Genomic DNA, 20,238 nt, shown 5'->3' with positions numbered 1-20,238 from the left:
GTAAAAGATTTTTATTTCCAGATTTTAAGTTTGATGGATTTAAAGATCCTATAATTGTATGTGGTGGAGAAATAAAATGGAGCACCTTCCACAATATTTATGAAAAAGACCTCGCTCTTGATGCTGGTTTGCGTAAAGCACCAAAAATAACAATGAAAGTATTACATCCAGGCAATTTTAAACAAAACGTTTTTTTAGCACTTGCAATTTTTGATGAAACTACTTCTGCAGCAATTCACTCATATTTCCCTGATCTTAAAAGTAGTGCAGATTTTTTGACATTATTTTACAAGTGGTGGGTTTTATCAAATTCAAAAAGTCAGTATTCAACATGTAATATTTTAGGTAATGCAGTTGTTTCTGGAGATAAAAAACCTGAATTTCTTAGGGAAATGGCACACTGGATTGAAGCTTGGCAATTGCAAAAGGTACCAAACTGTGAGAAGTTTACTTTAAGTGCTCAAACAGCTGCAGCATTGATAAGAACACTTAATTGTCATGCCTCATTGATTGAGGACTTACTTAATGACGGATATAACTTTGTTTTAACTGGGAGGTTTCAAAGTGACCCATTAGAAAGGAGATTTGGACAATATAGACAAATGAGTGGTGGAAGATTTTTGATTGGTTTAAAAGATGTCTCTATTTCTGAAAAAATATTAAAAATCAAAAGTATAGTTAAAGAAAGTATTAACTTTGATGATAGTTTGAAAGTACCACTTGAGTCAGAAAATAATTTAACAGATTTGAAAAACTTTCTTCTTGATATCGATACAACTCAGTGTGCTCCAGAAATCATGAATCTAGCACCAGAGAGTAGAGAAGTAGGTGCTCATATTGCTGGATATATAGCAAAGAAACTAAAAAAACGCTTTGGTACATGTTGCCAAGAATTTTTATGTTGTGCTAATATTGATGAAAGCAATCCTGATCATACTTATTTAACAATTATTTCTAGGGGTGGTCTCACTATTCCTTCACCATCACTTTTGGATTATGTTTGCACATCGTTTGCTATGATTGACTACTCTTATAACAAAATAAAGAAACTTAATTTACATGCAAGACAAGCTTTAGAATATTTGTTAAATCACTTTTGTGACTCTTTTCAGACTTTTTCTTGTCCTATGCATGAGAAAACTGGGATAAAACTTGCTGGAAGAATTGTTATCAACATTTTCCTTAATAATAAAAGAATTATCTCTACCAGCGAAGTAGCTGTTGATCATGTAAAATCTTTTAAAAAAAGAAAATTTGAAAAAACTCAATAAATTATATATAATACAATTACTTTTTATTTTGATGAAAAAAGAAAAAGATTTAAATATTTTATATAAATATTCTTGTTTTTTAAATTGTGTCTGTTTACTTAAATTCTAAGTTTTAAAATAAAGGCTTGTTTTGATATCTTTTTATTTATTTCTTATAGAATATTCGCTTAGTATCTAAATTTATGAATATAAACCACTTTTGTCGACTTTTTAAATTTAGAAAGTAAAATACATTTGCAAATATTCAAAAAGTCTTAAGTTTTCGAAACATTACGATTTTGAAAACTGGCCTTCTATTTTTTTTTTCAAAATGCAAAATATCCGGCCGTATAAATAAAGAAGGCCATGTATCCAGTTATATTTTGAGATCAGTGAACTGGATAGCGTATACGAAAAAATTTTTTGTAGCCAGTTTTGGCCTCCCAAGATGGCGGCGGAATTAAGGAATGGTGATATGAAAATTAAGAAACTGATGATAATCAAGTTTTATATCTTAAGCTCAAATATTGATAAATATATAATTTTCTAATAAAAATCTAGTTTTTTTGTTTAACATAAGATTTTATTCATAAAAATAACGGAATATTACATATTTACAAAAATTTCAAATATAAATATTTTTTTATTTAACAAAACATATTCCTACAATAAGTTGCTCTATATTAACTTTCTGTTTTTCGTTTTTTAGAATAGATATGATAAAATAAAAATTCTCAGTAAAACTAAATACAAATTTTAATTTTAATTTGCTTTAATTTAGTTTGTTTAATAAAAGTAAAGAAAAAGTATTTGTTTGCTTGTGCAGAAATCTCAAGTTTCAAATAGTTAGCATTTGTTATATAATTTATGTACCTTTTAGTTCTTAACTACCCAATGCTGTGTGCTAGAAGGTTAATAACACAACAGCATGGTAGGCAGCTGATTTTATTTTTAAGATAAAATGTTTTTTAGGCATTAGTTCATCAGATAGGCACTAAAAAATTATAAATGCTGCATGAACTATTAGCTGAGCGCTGTGATTACACACAACTCAGAGGTTCCTTCTAGAGTTATTATATATATATATATATATATATATATATATATATATATATATATATATATATATATATATATATATATATATATATATATATATATACACCACCGTGCAAAAGTCTCCGCTCATGTGTAATATTTGCAAGGAACAGTAAATGCAATACATTTTAGGATGATTTTAAATATATAAAAAGAAAAAAATGTTAATATAAAAAGTTGATGAGGCCAAATCATAATTTTGCATACTTTTTCCTTTTCTTTTTGTTTCAAATAATTTTGTTTACCTTTGTTTTGTTGAGTTCTGCTGCTAAAAACATGGCAGAAATTTTTCTATATGAATAACCTTTTTCACGTAAAATACATATAAAGTTCTTCAGTATTCTTTATTAAATTTAAAACTGCACAAAAGTTTTAACCAAAATATTTTTTGTAAGCTTAGGTTTGACAGTAGCATGATACTTTCCGGCATGGTAAGGATGTTTTCAGTAATTTTAATTGGTTGCTTTTAATAGACTTATGTTTATATTTATACTTGAAAATGGCATTAGTGTGCGCATTTAATGTCTTGAATTTAATAAAGAATTTGAGAAATGGTGAAAGTAAAGAAAGAATGTTGTGAAGAACTTCGTGGCAAAATATGTATTTTACGTGAAGAAGGTTATTCATATAGAAAAATTGCTTCCAGGTTAAAAATATCCGAATCAGGTGTGAGATATACTCTACAACGATTGCATGATATTGGTTCCAACAGTGACAGATCACGTTCTGGAAGACCAAGAGTTACATCACGGCAAGAAGATACGTTTATTGTTGTGTCCAGCAAAAGAAATAGAAAAATTCCAGCCACAATTTTAACAGCAGAACTCAACAAAACAAGGGTAAAGCCAGTATCAACTGATACTGTAAAAAGAAGACTAAGATCAGTCAACTTAATTGGACGCATTGCTGCACGTAAACCTTTGTTGAGGGCAGTAAATAAGAAGAAAAGATTGGAATGGGCAAAAATGCATAAAAATTGGGGATTAGAAGATTGGAAGAAAGTTCTATGGACAGACGAGAGTACGTTCGAACTTTTTGGTACCCGACGTCGCGTGCATGTTAGGCGTTTACCTAATGAAAGAGTGCTTCCTCAATGTATACAAAGTACTGTAAAACATGGAAGGTTGCCATTTATTGAGGCAAGCAACCTTTGGAAACATCTTTCAGTTTCTTCGCATATGATAGTAACACTTTTAGTTGGTTTAATTAACCCTCCTCTGTCTTTGAATTTTAAAAAACTGGTTTATTCGAAATGATAAGAAAGTACTAATCCATTCCAACATTTAATGCAGATAGTTTATTGTAAATTTACGTATCATAAATTTTTTGATAAGATACATAATGTTGATAATGTTTGATAACATACAAAATATATGTTATCAAAACATTCCCTTAATGATTTGTTTTGAATAACAAGTTAAAAACAATTGACTCAATTATTGAGAGCTGAAATATTACAAAGAATAATATATAAGTAAAATAACATATTAAAAAATAATATTTTGTACTTAATATTTTTATTAAATACTATATCTATTAATTACTAGGGCTTGCAAAGTTAACGCGTTAAAAACGCGTTAAAGCGCTAATAATTTAACGCAAGTTAAAAAAATTAACGCAGATGAAATTTTTTAACTCATAAATTTTCATAAAACCCTAACCCTAACCCTGACGATTAGATTAGATCATAAATTATTTTGGCGATGCTAATTTTGGTTAGCATCAAAAAATAATTTTTGAGCAATAAAGAAATTTTTATACCACTTTCTTATTTCTAATCAATGTTTACTCATTGATGATGCCATTTTGTTTTATTTGTCTCAATTATGTCTCTCTTACCTTATAATTTTTGTTTTCGAAATTGTTTTGATCGCGTTGTTGTTTTGTTAATAAATTTATTAAATTTCCAAAATTTTAATATCTTATCCTGATGAACTTTATTTGTTAATAATTAAATTATGGGTTCAAACGGCAATCAATCTATCCTCAACGGAGCCTTTATTTTTAAAGACGAATCAAAAAAATTGGTTATCTGTAAATATTGTTCCAAAGAATTTGCATATCACCGAAGTCTTACAACGCTTCAGTATCATTTGAACAGTAAACACGTGTTCTTCGCAACTACTAGTAAAAATCAAAACAAGATCGTGAGTTCCTCAAAACAACTTACAATTGAGGACAGTATTAAATCACAAAATGGCGTAAATAAACAAATTTCTGCAGATAAATCAAAGGAAATTACGGAAGCCATTGTTTGCTGGGTTGCCAGTAGCTGTCGACCACTCAACATTGTTACAGATCCAGGTTTGACGAATGTCATTCGAACAGCAACGTCCGACTACAGTTACAATCTTCCCTGTCAAAACACAATTAAAATTAAAATGCAAACACTCTATGAAGATGAGAAGAAAAAAAAATAGTCCTCGTAAACATGGCTACTAGTATAGCAATTACCTGTGATCATTGGTCTTCAATGGGTAATGTCAGTTACCTTGGTTTAACATGTCATTTGATAGATAACAACTGGATGTTGAACTCATTTGCCTTAGGTGTTCATCAAACATTGGACCGACACACCAGTGACAATGTTTCAACCCACATCAGAAATATTGCAGATGAATGGGGATTATTTGAAAAAATATTTTCTATTGGTACTGATAACAGTAGAAACATTGTAAAGGCTGTATCAAGTTTTCCCTTCAAACATCTTCCATGTTTCGCACATACTGTTCAGCTAATTATAAAATCTGCCATTGAAGAGACTGCATTTGACATAACACTAGCTAAATGTCACAGAATTGTTGGACATTTTAAACATAGTCCAGCAAATAATATGGAATTACATGAAAATCAGATTGACCTCGACCTGCCACAAGAAAATCTAATTCAGCATGTTGTTACAAGGTGGAATAGCATGTATGATATGCTGAGACGTATGTTGAAACATAAAAAAGCCATCACAGTAACACTTGATGAGCAAAACCATTACTTACAGACTTTGACAGAAAGAGAGTGGGAAAAAATGGAGAAAATTGCTGATGTTTTGCAACCATGCAAAGTGGCTTCAGAATTGTTAGGTGGTAATAAATACGTATCTAGTTCGGTGGTTTTACCAATTATATGCCACTTATCACGTGAAATGGTTATTCAAGATGATGATCCTCGTTACATCGCGCTATTTAAAGAAAAATTTGTAAATGAAATGGAGCGCAGATTTAATGATTTTTCGAATGATAGTTGGTTGCAAATCTCGTCAGCATTGGATTCAAGATTTAAAAATTTATCGTTTATAGCTTCAAATGAAAGATCAAATGTCTGGCAGAGATTATCGAAGCTTCTTGAATCTGTTCCAGACCTCAGACCAGTATCAATAGAACAAGAACCAAAAGAGGTGAGCATTTTGTAGTAATAAATTTGATATTGTTTTTTTATTGAATTATTCTAATGACATAATAATAGATTCAAAATTGTATTTATTAAAATAATCGTTTTAATGATAGATAAAACTCTATGAGTACTATAATATTAATTGAAATAGTTAGATAATATCTATATGCTTTATTTATGGTAATATTTGAATAATTATTTTGCAACAGCCATCAGCAAAAAATTTTAAAATGGCATTCAATCTACCAGATCTGGATGAAGTTGATTCCCCAAGTGAAGATGAAGTGAGTCGATATCGAAAAGAACCCTGCGCCAAAATGGATTCAGATCCTCTTCAGTGGTGGAAGCTACATCAAGGTTCATATCCTCGATTAGCAACAATCGCAAAGAAATATTTGTCAGTTCCAGCGACTGCAGTTCCATGCGAAAGACTGTTTTCAACCGCTGGATTCATTGCAGACAAGCACAGATCATCTCTGCTGCCAGATTCATTGAACATGTTATTATGTTTAAAAGACTGGCTTTAAGAAATTTTTTGTTTCAAGTTTTTAAAATATTTTATTTTTATTGGTTGTATTAGAAACAATATAAACTATAATTAGAACTTTTTTATGATGTTTTATCATTTGCATGCAAATAGATCAAATGATTTAAAAAACTTTTCCTTTATTTATTTAAATTATAATGTTCGATTAATCATGCGATTAATTATGATCAAAAAATTTAATCGTGCGATTAATTGCGATTAAAAATTTTAATCGCATGCAAGCCCTAATGTATATATATATATATATTTATATATATATATATATTTATAAATGCGTGTGTGTATATATACGTGTATATATAAGTATATGTATGTATATATATATATACATATATATATATATATATACATACATATATTTATATATACACGAAATTATTGTGATATATGCGTATATATATATATATATATACATATATCACAATAATTTCGTTAGTTAGGATCTAAGTTACTAAATATATATACATATATATATATATATATATATATATATATATATATATATATATATATATATATATATATATATATATATATATATATATATATATATATATATATAAATTAGCAAAAATACTTATCTAATTTTTTCTTTGACAGCTTGTTTTACCATCAGTAGATGGTGAAAGATAAGTTTATAAATATATAAGGTTAATATATAACATGTTAACTAATGATTAATTTGTTAACCTTCCTGATTACTTATTGATGGTGAAACAAGTTGTGGAAGAAAAAATTAGTTAAGTGTTTTTACTAATTTATTACTGCTCTGCTCTTTAAGACCATTGAGCACTCTATAGAATACACTAACATAGTTTATATATATATATATATATATATATATATATATATATATATATATATATATATATATATATATATATATATATATATATATATACAGGGTGTCTGCCAATATTTTAAGTTGGATTTCCCTAGCTTTTCCCTGATATTTACCCATTTCTCGTTTAGAAAAATGCTCTTCAACTGCAAAAATATAAACAATAATACAACCCACATTAAATATATCAAGAGAAGTTCATAAAACTGCCAAATAAACTTTTAGATTACGTGAACTATATACAACTTATTTAAGTTATATAAGTTTGATAAAGACTCATCTTTCCTGATTTTTCTAAAAATTAAGCTAATTTCTCTGATAATCCCCTGATTTTTTTGAAGATATCCGAATTCCCTGGCATTTCCCTGATTTGGCAGACATCCTGTATATATTTATATGCAGATCTTGCGTATAAAGACCACTTAGCAGCATTGCAACATAACATAACAAGAATTTAATTTGATCTAAAGTTATTAGTCACAACAACAAGGCTAAATAAAATTGACGAAGTATCTATTATGAATTTAGCAATTAGTATGTAACATAACAATGTTTTATTACATATGCTATGTTATTATTAACAATAATATAAGTTATTTTTAACATATTTATCTTAACTAAAACTACTTGATTACTCACAAACTTAATCAAGTTATGATCAAGGTTTTGTGTTTAAATAATCGCTATTAATAAATGTTTAAATAATCGCTATTACTTAAAAAATTGTAGAATTTTGTAAAAAACTTCAAATATTTAAAGAAACACCACCAGAAATTTATGCACCCGAAAAACGCAGATAGTCCAAAAATGTATCTGGCAAAAATGCAGATAGTCCAATTTTGTTTTACGCGGAGATTGCAGATATGCCAATTTTGTTTTAAACGGAGAAAGCAGATATACCAAATTTGTTTTCCGCGGAGATTGCAGATAGTCCGATTTTGCGCGGAGCCATCGATATGAAAACTGCGACGGCAACCCCAAAAATTTATTTAAAAAATTTAACAGTACGCATGCGCAATGGATGAGATTCTCTGGTTTGCCGTTTTAAAACCTTTTATGCAACGTCTAAACATTTAAATTTGCGTAGTCTGAAAACAGCTGTTAAATGGATGATGGATGTTCTTGCTCCAATAGTGTTGTTGAGTTGGGGTTAGTCATAATGGAGGAATACTAATATAATATCTAATATATTTATTAACATAAAGAAGCGGCCATATTGACACGCGTGCTATTACAGAATTGTATATAACTTTATGGTCCGTAATTACAATGATAACATCACTCTAACACCACCACATGATGTCAAAATCTAAATTTACGAAAAAGTCAAGTTCCAAATATAATATCTCTAAATGTTTTCATAAAAATATCCACTTAGTTTTCGTTTGATGGTACATATTCCAAAGTTATCTTTCCATTATGAAGATACTCTCTTATAAAATGATATCTTATATCAATGTGTTTTGAACGTGAATGTTTCACTGGATTCTTTGATAAGGCAATTGAACCTTGGTTATCGCTTTTGACATTCACTGGTTCAGTGATTTTTACAGACAAATCCTTCAGGAATTGGGTAAGGTATGCTACCTCTTGACATGTGGCAGATATTGCCATATACTCAGCTTCGCATGTTGACAGAGCAACAGAGGCTTGTTTCTTAGATTTCCATGCTATGATTGGTCCACTCTGGTAAAGACTAAAACAATAACCGGTAATACTTCTTCGATCATCGCAGGATGCTCCCCAATCAGCATCACAAAATGCGTTCAAACTAATACTTTGTTGTGTTTTTCTAAAAGTTAAGGAATAGTCCAGAGTACCTTTTATATATTGAAAAACATGTTTAAGCATTGTCCAATCTCTGTTATTTGGTTTCGACAAATTGTGATAATTTTGTGACAACAAAACTAATGTCAGGGCGAGTACATATCATTGCATAAACTAAACTTCCTACCATTTCACGATAAAGTTTGTCTGTATTTATTTTGTTTTGCAGCTCTTCATCATATGATTTTAGGTTCGTTTCACATGGTTTTTTTCTAGGTTTACAATCTCCCATTCCATATCGATGTAATACATTATTGAGGTAAACCTTTTGGTTCATAATTATTTTGTCAAAACTTTGAACAAAAGTTATTCCAAGAAAATTTGATATTTTTCCTAAATCTTTCATTTTAAATTTTTGATTAAGTCTTTCTTTAAAATAGTTCATGGCTTTAGTGGAACTAGTGGCTATAATAATATCATCAACCCAAATTAAAATAATAACTTTTGAATCATTTTTATTGTATATAAAAACACATGGATCAGATTCAGATTGAGTAAAACTCATTTCAATAAGACAATCTTTTAATAATTTGTTCCAGTTTCTCCCGCTTTGTTTAAGACCATAGAGTGACTTATTCAACTTCCAAATTAATTCACTATTAGCATGTTCATAGCCAGGTGGTTGTGAGACATAAATTTCACATTCTATTGGAGCATGTAAATATGCACTTTTTGCATCCATTTGGTGTACGATTAGATTTTCATGTACAGATAGATTCATAATTATTCTTAACGATTCAATTCTAGCTGTGGGTGAAAATGTTTCAGAGTAATCTACTCCTTCAATTTGAGTGAAACCTTTTGCTACATATCGAGCTTTATATATTGGATTATCTGGTTCACCTTTCACTGAGTAAATCCATCTACCTCCTATTAGGTTTTACCATTTGGCAAGGTAGTAAGGGTGTACGTATCATTTTCATTTAACAATTTTATTTCTTCATCCATTGCTTTCTTCCACTTACAGGCTTCTTCGCTTTGGATGGCATTACTGTAAGAAGTGGGTACTTTTACACAATAGCAGTAGTCAATATATTTAATGTAATCATTATTTTCAGAATTGTCAATAATGTAATCATCTAAATATTTTGGTGGTCTTCTAGTTCTTTCTGGGTTCCTACGGTTTTTAGTATGTTGTAGCTCGGTAGGTTGATGCTGATATTTTTGGTGTGAGTTTTCGATTTCATCTTCATCGATATCATTAGGTGTTACAAGTCTAAAATTTTCAGTAAACTTTACTAATCTATGTTTCATAACATTATTTGTTTCAGGGTAGTATACTAAATATGAAGTGCTTTCTCTGTCATATCTGATGAAATATCCAATTTTACTACGTGGATCCAACTTTTTACTATCATTTTCATAGGGATAACATATTGTTCCAAAGATATGTAATTTGGAAAGGTTTGGCTTAGTCTTTGTGATAGTTCCATATGGAGTGTTTTCAAGTCTATTACTATAACAACGATTTCTAACATAGGTTGCAGTCATTATGGCGTACACCCATAGAAATTTTGGTAATTTTGATTCAATAAGCATGCATCTGGCAACATCAAACAAAGTTCGCCAGTTTCGTTCAGCATTACCATTTTGATGAGGAGAATATGGTGAAGTACGCTCATGCTTAATACAGTACTTTCTTAGTAGTTCTTGAAATTCTCTTGAAATATATTCACCTCCATTATCACTTCTAATTCGACTAACACATCCAGATGGGTCAATCTCATTGCTTTTAAATGAGAAAGCGTTACTTGTGAATAGTTATGTGCGTAAAGGATATGTCATTATAGCGTTACTTGTAAATAATTGTATGTGTGAAAAGATGTGTGAATGCCTTATAGCATTACTTGTAAATAATTGTATTTGTGAAAAGATATGTGTGAATGCCTAGGGAATGCCTACTTGTAAATAATTGTATGTGTGAAAAGATATGTGTGAATACCTAGGGAATTAACTTGTATATAAATTGTGTTGAATTTTACAAAGATACATCGGCGTTTACGCACAACTAAAAAAACGATCTTTTTTATGCGAAACTACAAGCTATTTCGGCGAAATGGCGACTAAACTTGATTTAAAGTTAATTCCAGAGTTTAGTGGAAACGATCAACAGTCAGTTGCGGAATGGCTGGAAAAGGTTGAATTGGTATGTAAAGTAATTGGTGTAACCGATCTGGCACGTGTGGTTCCTCTCCGTCTCACTGATGGTGCATTCGTAGTGTATCAACAGTTAACAGAGACTGATAAAGAAAATTTTAAGAGAATAAAGAAGGCTTTGCTTGAAGCTTTTGCCGTTGATGGATTCACAGCCTACGAGCAGTTTGTCACGAGAAAGCTGAAACATGGAGAAGCAGTTGATGTTTATTTGGCAGAACTACGAAGATTGTCTACCCTAATTGGTGGGCTACCAGACAAAGCGATCGCGTGTGCCTTTGTTGCTGGGCTCCCCGAGGAAGTTCGACGAATGCTAAGATCGAGTTCTCGTATGGACGATCTTACAACTGTTCAAATACTTGCGCGAGCAAGGACTCTGATGATCGAGGAACGGAACAACGGGATGGTGGAAAAATTTGCTGTAGCTGCAATGAAAAGTAGTGATCCGAGGTTGCTAGAAGATAAAACACAATCAGTGTGCTATGAATGCAAACTTCCCAATCACTTTGCGAGAGATTGTCATTTAAGAAGACATAATTATCGAAACAAGTCAAGTAGAAGACGGGAGTCAAGCGATGTGCTGTGTTACTCGTGTCAAGAGTATGGACACATATCAAGAATGTGTCCAAAAAACGGAGTGAGGGAGAAGACGTCTGCGCCAGTTCTCTCCCTAAACAATCAATAATGGCGTTACCTACCATGCTCTTGGATATTAACGGTGTATTTCAGGATGTGCTAATTGACTCAGGGTGTACCTGCTGCATCATTTATAAAAAATGTGCGACAAAAATAACGAAGAAAGAAGTTAGCGTGGTAACTGTAAATGGACAACAACAGCAGTGCGAAGGTGTTAGCCAAACTCGAATCACCGCGCCAAATGGAAATACAGTGTGTGTGGAAGCACTTGTGGTCAATTTCAAACCGCTGGGTTTTTGTTTCATAATGGGTATGAATGGAATAGTGGCACTTGGTGGAGTATCGATTTCTGCAACGCGGGATGTTTGTTTTATGAAAAAAGAAGCATGTTTACTTGGTTTAAAAAGCGATTTGTCAATAGATGTTCATGATATGAATATAACGGCTCAGGATTTCACAGCTTCATTTGAAAAGAAAAATAGAGAATGGATAATTGCGTGGAAATGGAATACCAAACCTGAAAATCTGGTGAATAGAATTGCTGAATATACCATCCCCATCGGCATAAAACACGATTACGAAAAAGAAATTGAAGGGTGGATAGAGAAAAAATGGCTGCAAAAGTACGAAGCGAAAAAACACGGTCCAGTAAAAGGTTTGGTTCCACTTATGGCAGTGGTGCAGCAAAACAAAGGGAAAGTACGACCAGTGTTAGACTTCAGGGAGCTGAACACGTTTATTGAACCATTTACGGCGAACACGGATGCATGTGCTGACAAACTTCGAGACTGGAGACGGCTTGGAGAAAATATTTCAATTATTGATTTATCATCGGCCTACATGCAACTCAAAATCAGCGAGGAACTCTGGGCTTACCAAACTGTTGTGTTCCGTGGACAGAGGTTTTGTTTAACACGTTTGGGATTTGGTCTGAACGTTGCGCCCGTCATAATGAAAGCAGTTTTGGACAAAGTTCTATCGCAAGACGAAAAGATCTGGAAGGGAACATCATCATACATTGATGATATTCTTGTAAATGAAGACATCGTATCAGTTCGCAGTGTACTTGATCATTTGGATATCTATGGATTACATTGTAAGCCGGCGGTTCGTGTGTCCGAAGGGGCGAGAGTTCTAGGATTACAAGTTGGAATTGAAAATAAGAAGTTATTTTGGAAGAGAGACAACGATTTTGGTGAAATTCCAAGTTCTCTAACGAGGCGAAAAATCTTCTCTTTATGTGGAAAAATGACAGGGAATCTTCCAGTTTGTGGTTGGTTGCGTGTAGCTTCGTCATTTGTTAAAAGGACGGCAAACGCCCTAACGAAAACATGGGATGAGAAGATACAATGCGATTTTGTTGAAAAAATGGTGAACGATATGGTAAAAAGAACACGTAACGACGATCCTGCCAAAGGAGTTTGGAATGTTTATGGCAACGAGGCAACAGTGTGGGTGGATGCTAGTTCACTAGCGCTAGGTGTGAGTATCGAAGTTGATGGCAATATAATCGAAGACGCTTGTTGGTTAAGAAAAGATGATACAACACATATAAACATGTCTGAACTCGATGCAGTAATCAAAGGACTAAACATGGGTCTCAATTGGAAGATGAATGTCTTGCATATTTGCACTGATTCGAAAGCAGTATTACATTGGGTCACCGATGCACTGACTGGAAAATCTAGATTGAAGACAAAGGCTTCAAACGAAATGCTGATTAGAAGACGGCTTCAGACCATTACGAATATTGTGGAGGAATACAAACTCAGAGTGGATATTAAACTAGTGCCCTCGGAGTCTAACTTAGCCGATGTACTTACTCGAGTGCCTGGAAGTTGGTTGAAAATGATCGATAAGCCCACTGAACTTGCTGCAGGTGGAACGATTAGTGCTTCTCTATCTCCCAAAGAAATAAACCATGTTCATAAGTCCACGGGACATTATGGTGTGAAGAGAACATTGTATTTTGTTCGTAGAATTGACCCATCAGTAAGCAGGGAAGAAGTCAGGCAAGTGGTTGAAAAATGTGTAACCTGTCAATCAATTGATCCAAGTCCGATAAAGTGGCCGAAAGGGAAGATCGAAGTAAAAGGGACGTGGCAACGGCTTGGTATGGATATAACTCATTATGAGGGGCAACATTTTCTTACCCTGATTGACTGTGGGCCTTCACGATATGCAATATGGCGCCATCTTAAAGACCAAACTAGTGCATGTGTCATTCAGGAATTAAACGAAATCTTTCTTGAACGAGGCGGTCCAAACGAAATTCTGACGGATAATGATACAGCATTTCGAAGCACATTATTTTCGCAATTTATGAACAAATGGAACGTTAAACTTCGCTTCAGGTGCGCTTACGTTCCTTCAGGGAACGGAATTGCAGAACGGTGCCATCGAACAGTGAAAAGAACGGCGAAGAGAGTTCCGTGCAGCATACCCGAGGCAGTTTATTGGTATAACGTCAGCCCAAAAGACTGTTGTAAGTCATCTACAGCACCCGCAAATAAATTATACCATTACGAAATTAGAGTTAGAGGAATTGACGACGATAAAAACGCATATGAACCTCATGAGAAGATCACCAACAAGTTTAAACTCGGCGATGAAGTATGGGTAAAGCCCCCGGACAACCGATGTGACTCTCAATACAAAATTGGGAGAATTACAGGAATTATTTCGGAGCAAACGGTAGAAGTGGACAAAGTATCCCGGCACATACGCGACCTAAGACCCGTCAGAGTTGATAACAAGTCGAATGAGGATCTAGAAGATGATGAAGAACTGTGCGTTGTGTTACCTGAAGACGAGACAAACCAGACGCCAATGTTGCGAAGAAGCACCCGAAAAAGGATGGCACCTGAGCGATATAGTCCGTGAGGTGAAGTGGTTGTTATGACCAAGGGGGAGTGTAATTATAGCGTTACTTGTGAATAATTGTGTGCGTAAAAGATGTCATTATAGCGTTACTTGTGAATAGTTATGTGCGTAAAGGATATGTCATTATAGCGTTACTTGTAAATAATTGTGTGTGAAAAGATGTGTGAATGCCTTATAGCATTACTTGTAAATAATTGTATTTGTGAAAAGATATGTGTGAATGCCTAGGGAATGCCTACTTGTAAATAATTGTATGTGTGAAAAGATATGTGTGAATACCTAGGGAATTAACTTGTATATAAATTGTGTTGAATTTTACAAAGATACATCGGCGTTTACGCACAACTAAAAAAACGATCTTTTTTATGCGAAACTACAATTATATAGTCAGTAATTGACTCCGAATTCAATTTTTGAAGCGTTGTAAGTTGATTGTATAATGTTATAATTCTTGGTTTGCTACAACCAGCATAGTGTTGTTTAAGTATGGAGAATCCTTCTCTTCTTTTATCTCGAGCATCTCTCATTACTAATGAAAGCGATCTCTCGTCGGCGCTACTCGACTTTCTTCCCCCCCCCCCCCCCCCACCCCACCCCCCTAATTTTATGATTGATTCTGATAGAGAATTTTATGCTGATTCATAAAAATATAAAAACATAGACCTGAAAATCAACGGAAAGTGCTCTAATTCGAAGTCAAAGTTGTAAAAAATCCCATTAAAAACCCTAATATTCGCCATTTTGAAAATAATAACTTAATGAACTTTTAGCTGACAAAAGCAATACATTAATAGCATGGTTTTTACGTTAAAAAAGTCGTTAAAGTATGTTTATCTTGCGCAATTTTTTGTGGCAATGAAAATAGCCGTTTTTTAATTATTAGAGAATAAACTATTTTGCAAGTAATGTACTTTTGTAATAAATTTTAAAAGAGAATTCAACAGTTTTTTTGCTTAAAAGAAGAACTTTTGAAACTCAGTTCATAGTTGTTCTATCACATGTAAAATTTAGAAAATGTAACCTTCAAACCGTTTTTTTTAATAAAAAAAACCAGCGTACGATACAATAATAATTATTCATCAATTTTTCTACATTCTCAAATTCTACGTTCAAACTTTATTTGTAATCTTCTATTAATTTCATTTCCTTATAACACTTTCGTTACCATACTTTAAAATAATAATGCGAAGGCTTATGGAAACCAGGTTTGTTTATTGCGCAATGTAACGGTAATTAATTTTTGTTGAAAATGAAAGCGTTTTGAAAAAAAATGGCGAATATTAGGGTTTTTAATGGGATTTTTTACAACTTTGACTTCGAATTAGAGCACTTTCCGTTGATTTTCAGGTCTATGTTTTTATATTTTTATGAATCAGCATAAAATTCTCTATCAGAATTAATCATAAAATTAGGGGGGGGGGGGGGGAAAAGTCAAGTAGCGCTTCTCTCGTCTAGGTATTGAATTAGTTCTGCAAACGCTAATTCGTTTTCATCGTCATTGACTCTTTGTGTTCCAGTAATAACATCTTTTAAACCTTTAAGTTTCATGTATCCTAATATTTTTATTTCCCATAATTCAAACTTTCTCTCATCTCCATCGAATAATAAACTTTGATATTGGCTTCTGGGCCCATAACCTGTTGAGTTGGGGTTAGTCATAATGGAGGAATACTAATATAATATCTAATATATTTATTAACATAAAGAAGCGGCCATATTGACACGCGTGCTATTACAGAATTGTATATAACTTTATGGTCCGTAATTACAATGATAACATCACTCTAACAAGTGTAACAAAGTAAATATTTGATTACTGCAATGAACTTATGAAGTGTATATAAAATTTATAAAGAGTTTTTATGTGTGTGTGTGTGTGTGTGTGTGTGTGTGTGTGTGTGTGTGTGTGCGTGTGTGTGTGAAAACTCCAGAAAGGTGAATTCTTTGCGACATTTAAATTGTACAATAATAAGAATTCCTCGTCGCCTATTATGTTTGGTTCTAATGCAAGAAATAAATCATTTCTAATATTTCTTAAAGGAGCCATTTTTAAATTTTTTTGTATTTTCCGTAAAACAATTTTTTTAACAGAAATAAATAAGTTATTTTATCTCAATACCGCAACATAAAGTCACAACCGCTCGTCCCAGACCTTAGGCGTCTCCGTTGCTGTTGCAGTTCTCCTATCGTTAGCTCTCTTACATAAAAAGTAAGACAGCATGAACTTTATATTGCATGCTCGGCAAAATCCGTAAACCGAAAATCGAAAATTATTTCGTAATTTATTTCGAAAAGGAAAATAATTCGTTTTTGGATCCTTTAAATGTTGTTCTTTTAAGCATCGTTTAGTTTTGGTTCGTATTTTCCAGAAATGACAAACAATTTCAGGTAAAATAAAACTTTTGTTTAAGTCGAATTTCAGTAATATAGAACTTTTTTATTCGAAACAAAATGACCACTATTCTGTCTCATACGAACACACAGGCATTCAGTTTCAAGTCTTGTCCAAATTTGGACAAGACTTGAAACTGAATGTTCCTGTGTGTGTTCGTATAACTGAATGTTCCTGTGTGTGTTCGTATAACTGAATGTTCCTGTGTGTGTTCGTATAACTGAATGTTCCTCTGTGTGTTCGTATAACTGAATGTTCCTCTGTGTGTTCGTATAACTGAAGGTTCCTGTGTGTGTTCGTATAACTGAATGTTCTTGTGTGTGTTCTTATAACTGAATGTTCCTGTGTGTGTTCGTATAACTGAATGTTCCTGTGTGTTCGTATAACTGAATGTTCCTGTGTGTTCGTATAACTGAATGTTCCTGTGTGTGTTCGTATAAAAACTCTGTATTTTTATAGAGAACTAAATGTTTTAACATTTAGTTCTCTATGAAAATACAGAGTCAATAACTTTGTTTCTATTAAAAACATGTTGAACATTGCTGAACATTTTCAGCAACAAATTTTTTATTCAGCGCTAGAGAAAAGTAAAACAAAGCCTCTCTTTGTGTCGTTTGATAAAAATTTATCCTTTTTGTGTCGTGAAATAGTTTTATATCTAACTTTGATAAAAAGTATTGTTTTGTTAAAAGTTTTTGTTAAAAATTTTAGTATGAAGTTTAATATTAACTCTAAGGAAGTACAAGAAGAGCTTGAAGTTTGGGTTAGTGGTAGTGTTCAACCAACAGTTGAAGGTAAGGCAAGAAAACGTAAAGTAAGAAAAATGTTAAAAGACCGTGACCAAAAAAATACTTTTTCTGGCAGTTTACCTACTTTGTCTAATTTCCAGCACAATTATTTCAAATTTATAACATTTGACCATGAAAGAAATACTCAAGCTTCATCAATGTTATGAAACCAAGTGTAAACTTGACTAGAACGATGAGATTATTAGGTATTCGTCAAGGAAGTCCTTTAAAAGATATTGAGCAAGTGGTAATGGAAAACAGGTTACCGAAGGGGTTTGGATCACCATCAACTAACTCATGCAAAAAAATATTGATGAAAAAACATTAAATTTTTACTGCTATAAAAGTTTGGTGCTAACTAAAATTATTTACCAAGCAACTTAAAGTTGTCAACTTTAGCCTTGTAATTTTACTATTGGTGAAGGAAATTCTAAAAAAAAACAGTAAGGAAAAAGTAACAATCTTTATATTTTTACACTGACAATTTTTACATTCAACTGAAGACTGGAGGCAACAGAACTGAGGATATCAGGCAACAATTAAAGGTTCAACATTTTGATTGCTTCAACTATTGATCATAAGCTTTGTAACACTAATACGGAATGATATAATTTTGTTTGCCTTTTTGTGGACGGAGCTGATGACCAAGAATCGTCCATATATTAAGTCACACACCGAGGGGGAGAGGGATTTGTATTTTTAAGATGAATTATTCCGGGGAAGAAGGGAAAGAAAATCAATTTTGGTAATGCAAAAATTTTTACTGTAGTAAAAAAAAAAAAAAAAAAAGCAGTTAATCACAGTTCTCAAAAACACCGATTTTGAAACTTGAAAGTCTAAAATCTTTTTTTTGAAACTCAAATCCTCCCACATTTGTGCCTCTGAAATTAAATCCTACATTCACACTTGAAGGATATACAGTTATTTTTATTTCTAATACGCATACAACTTTGATAACAACTTTCATTGTTAATTAAACATTTAAATTGCATTTACTCAAAATACCAAAAAGATCTTCGGTTTTATACATACTCTAATTTATTGCTTTACAGTTCGATTTTCAAATGAGTTGAAGTCCAAAATAACTTTAAATTCTAGAAACAGCACAACGCTTGAGGACAAAAGACGTAAAAACTGCCCTAGTTATGTCGGTTATTGGCTGATTTGATCATAAAACAATGCACATTCACAGTATGTTGATAGAAATTTATGTACAGAAACCATACGAAATTAATACATCGTTCCTAGGTCAATATAAAGTATTTTTCCTTAATCAGGTTGGCTAAGGAAAAAGGCTTCAAATGGACATCTATGCAAGGCCAGGGTATTAAAAAGAGTTTTAATAGAAAATATTTTAAGAACAGAGAGAAGATATCTTTTAATATATTGTGTGAGTAGGGAGAAAAGTTAAAAACAACGAAAAGACGTACATATAGAGACTTATTCACCCTGCTATATAAATAAACGATAACACGATAAAGCGTAATGAAGAAAAAAAGTTATAAACAGCGATTAAGAAAAGACCAACACGCAGAGACTTATTTATTTGTCAAGTAAATCAATAATAAGTAGATTTAGCATCAAAAAAATAATAATGGAGAACTATAAAAGCTCAAAAATAGACTTACGTAGGACTTCTGAAATAAATGAAAAAGAATGAGCAAAAGGAATTCTTAATAAACAAAAAAGAGTGAGAAGAACTTCTTATTGTATAAACGAAAAAGAAGGAGGAAAAGGTCCTCTTCTTATGTAAATGAAGAGAAGAAGTCATAGTTTTTAAGAAAGATTTTTAAGGAGAATTTTTAGAGAAAGAGAGTTTTCATTATTGAAGAATTTGAAATTGTTGATAAAATAGAAGTAAAGAAATAAGTAGAAGTCAGAAGAATTAAGTAAGTAAGCAATATTTCTGATTTAGATTTCCTACTTTTGTAGCAAATTTAAATCAGAAAATTAAAATAAAACCTCAAAAGCTTAAATTTACTACAAAATCTTCTAATGGGTGTCTAAGAGTTCTTTTTTTATTTGATCGTTTTTTCTTTGATATTCCTCATTTTAATTTTTTTCTACATTCTTTATTGTCACATCCTTGGAAATCTGAGCTACACTACGTACAGTAAGTACTGCTACACGTAAAGAATAAAGAATACACGTAAGAGACATAGATAAAAAAAAAGAAAGTAATTCTTGTTGTAATGGAAAAAACAAGTTAAACGAAAACGAAATCATTTAAAATGGCTAAATTACAATAATGTAAATATTTTTCCTGCTTTAAAAACAAATTATAATACACAGCTATACCATGACGTTTTTTACGCATTGTTATTTACAACAATTAGACACATGACATAAACTTCATCTGTTTGTGGCATACATGACAGAAACCTCATGTGTTTTCTACTTTGCACTGAAATTCTTTCTTCTTCTTCCCAATGACA

At 32.1% G+C, this 20,238-nt stretch overlaps 4 protein-coding genes across 5 annotated transcripts in view; all 4 read left to right on the top strand.

Annotated features, from left to right (window-relative positions):
* The window catches only part of LOC149878922 (uncharacterized), a 2,722-nt gene extending 1,405 nt beyond the window's left edge, over window positions 1-1,317 (top strand). The window contains exons 1-2 of the mRNA XM_090071399.1: window positions 1-295; window positions 389-1,317. The exon at window positions 1-295 is cut by the window's left edge and continues 1,405 nt beyond it. Coding sequence (XP_089927525.1) covers window positions 1-295; window positions 389-1,271 — 1,178 coding nt within the window. The 3' untranslated portion in view covers window positions 1,272-1,317. The remainder of the gene's footprint in view (window positions 296-388) is intronic.
* Window positions 1,318-2,847: 1,530 nt separating this feature from the next.
* On the top strand, window positions 2,848-3,604 carry LOC149878921 (uncharacterized). Its single transcript, XM_090071242.1, has 2 exons — window positions 2,848-2,924; window positions 2,995-3,604. Exons 1-2 carry the CDS (start codon window positions 2,848-2,850, stop codon window positions 3,602-3,604), a joined length of 687 nt encoding a protein of 228 aa, XP_089927368.1.
* Window positions 3,605-4,759: 1,155 nt separating this feature from the next.
* Window positions 4,760-6,333, top strand: LOC149878920 (E3 SUMO-protein ligase ZBED1-like). 2 transcript variants are annotated; one of them, XM_090072122.1, is made up of 2 exons: window positions 4,760-5,739; window positions 5,985-6,333. In XM_090072122.1, exons 1-2 carry the CDS (start codon window positions 4,780-4,782, stop codon window positions 6,021-6,023), a joined length of 999 nt encoding a protein of 332 aa, XP_089928248.1. In that variant the 5' UTR covers window positions 4,760-4,779; the 3' UTR covers window positions 6,024-6,333. The 2 variants fall into 2 exon arrangements, with proteins under 2 accessions (XP_089928248.1, XP_089928247.1); XM_090072121.1 differs by having other exon boundaries at window positions 5,945-6,333.
* A 5,455-nt stretch (window positions 6,334-11,788) lies between these two features.
* On the top strand, window positions 11,789-14,623 carry LOC149878919 (uncharacterized). Its single transcript, XM_090071240.1, has one exon. It carries the CDS (start codon window positions 11,789-11,791, stop codon window positions 14,621-14,623), a length of 2,835 nt encoding a protein of 944 aa, XP_089927366.1.
* Window positions 14,624-20,238: the final 5,615 nt, after the last annotated feature.

The sequence above is a fragment of the Hydra viridissima genome, unplaced genomic scaffold (genome assembly GCF_058129835.1).
Source record: "Hydra viridissima isolate aposymbiotic clone 2 unplaced genomic scaffold, HvirCarnegie_v1 scaffold_14, whole genome shotgun sequence".
In the NCBI taxonomy this organism is placed as follows: Eukaryota; Metazoa; Cnidaria; class Hydrozoa; order Anthoathecata; family Hydridae; genus Hydra; species Hydra viridissima.
This window is presented reverse-complemented; position numbering and strand designations above follow the sequence as displayed.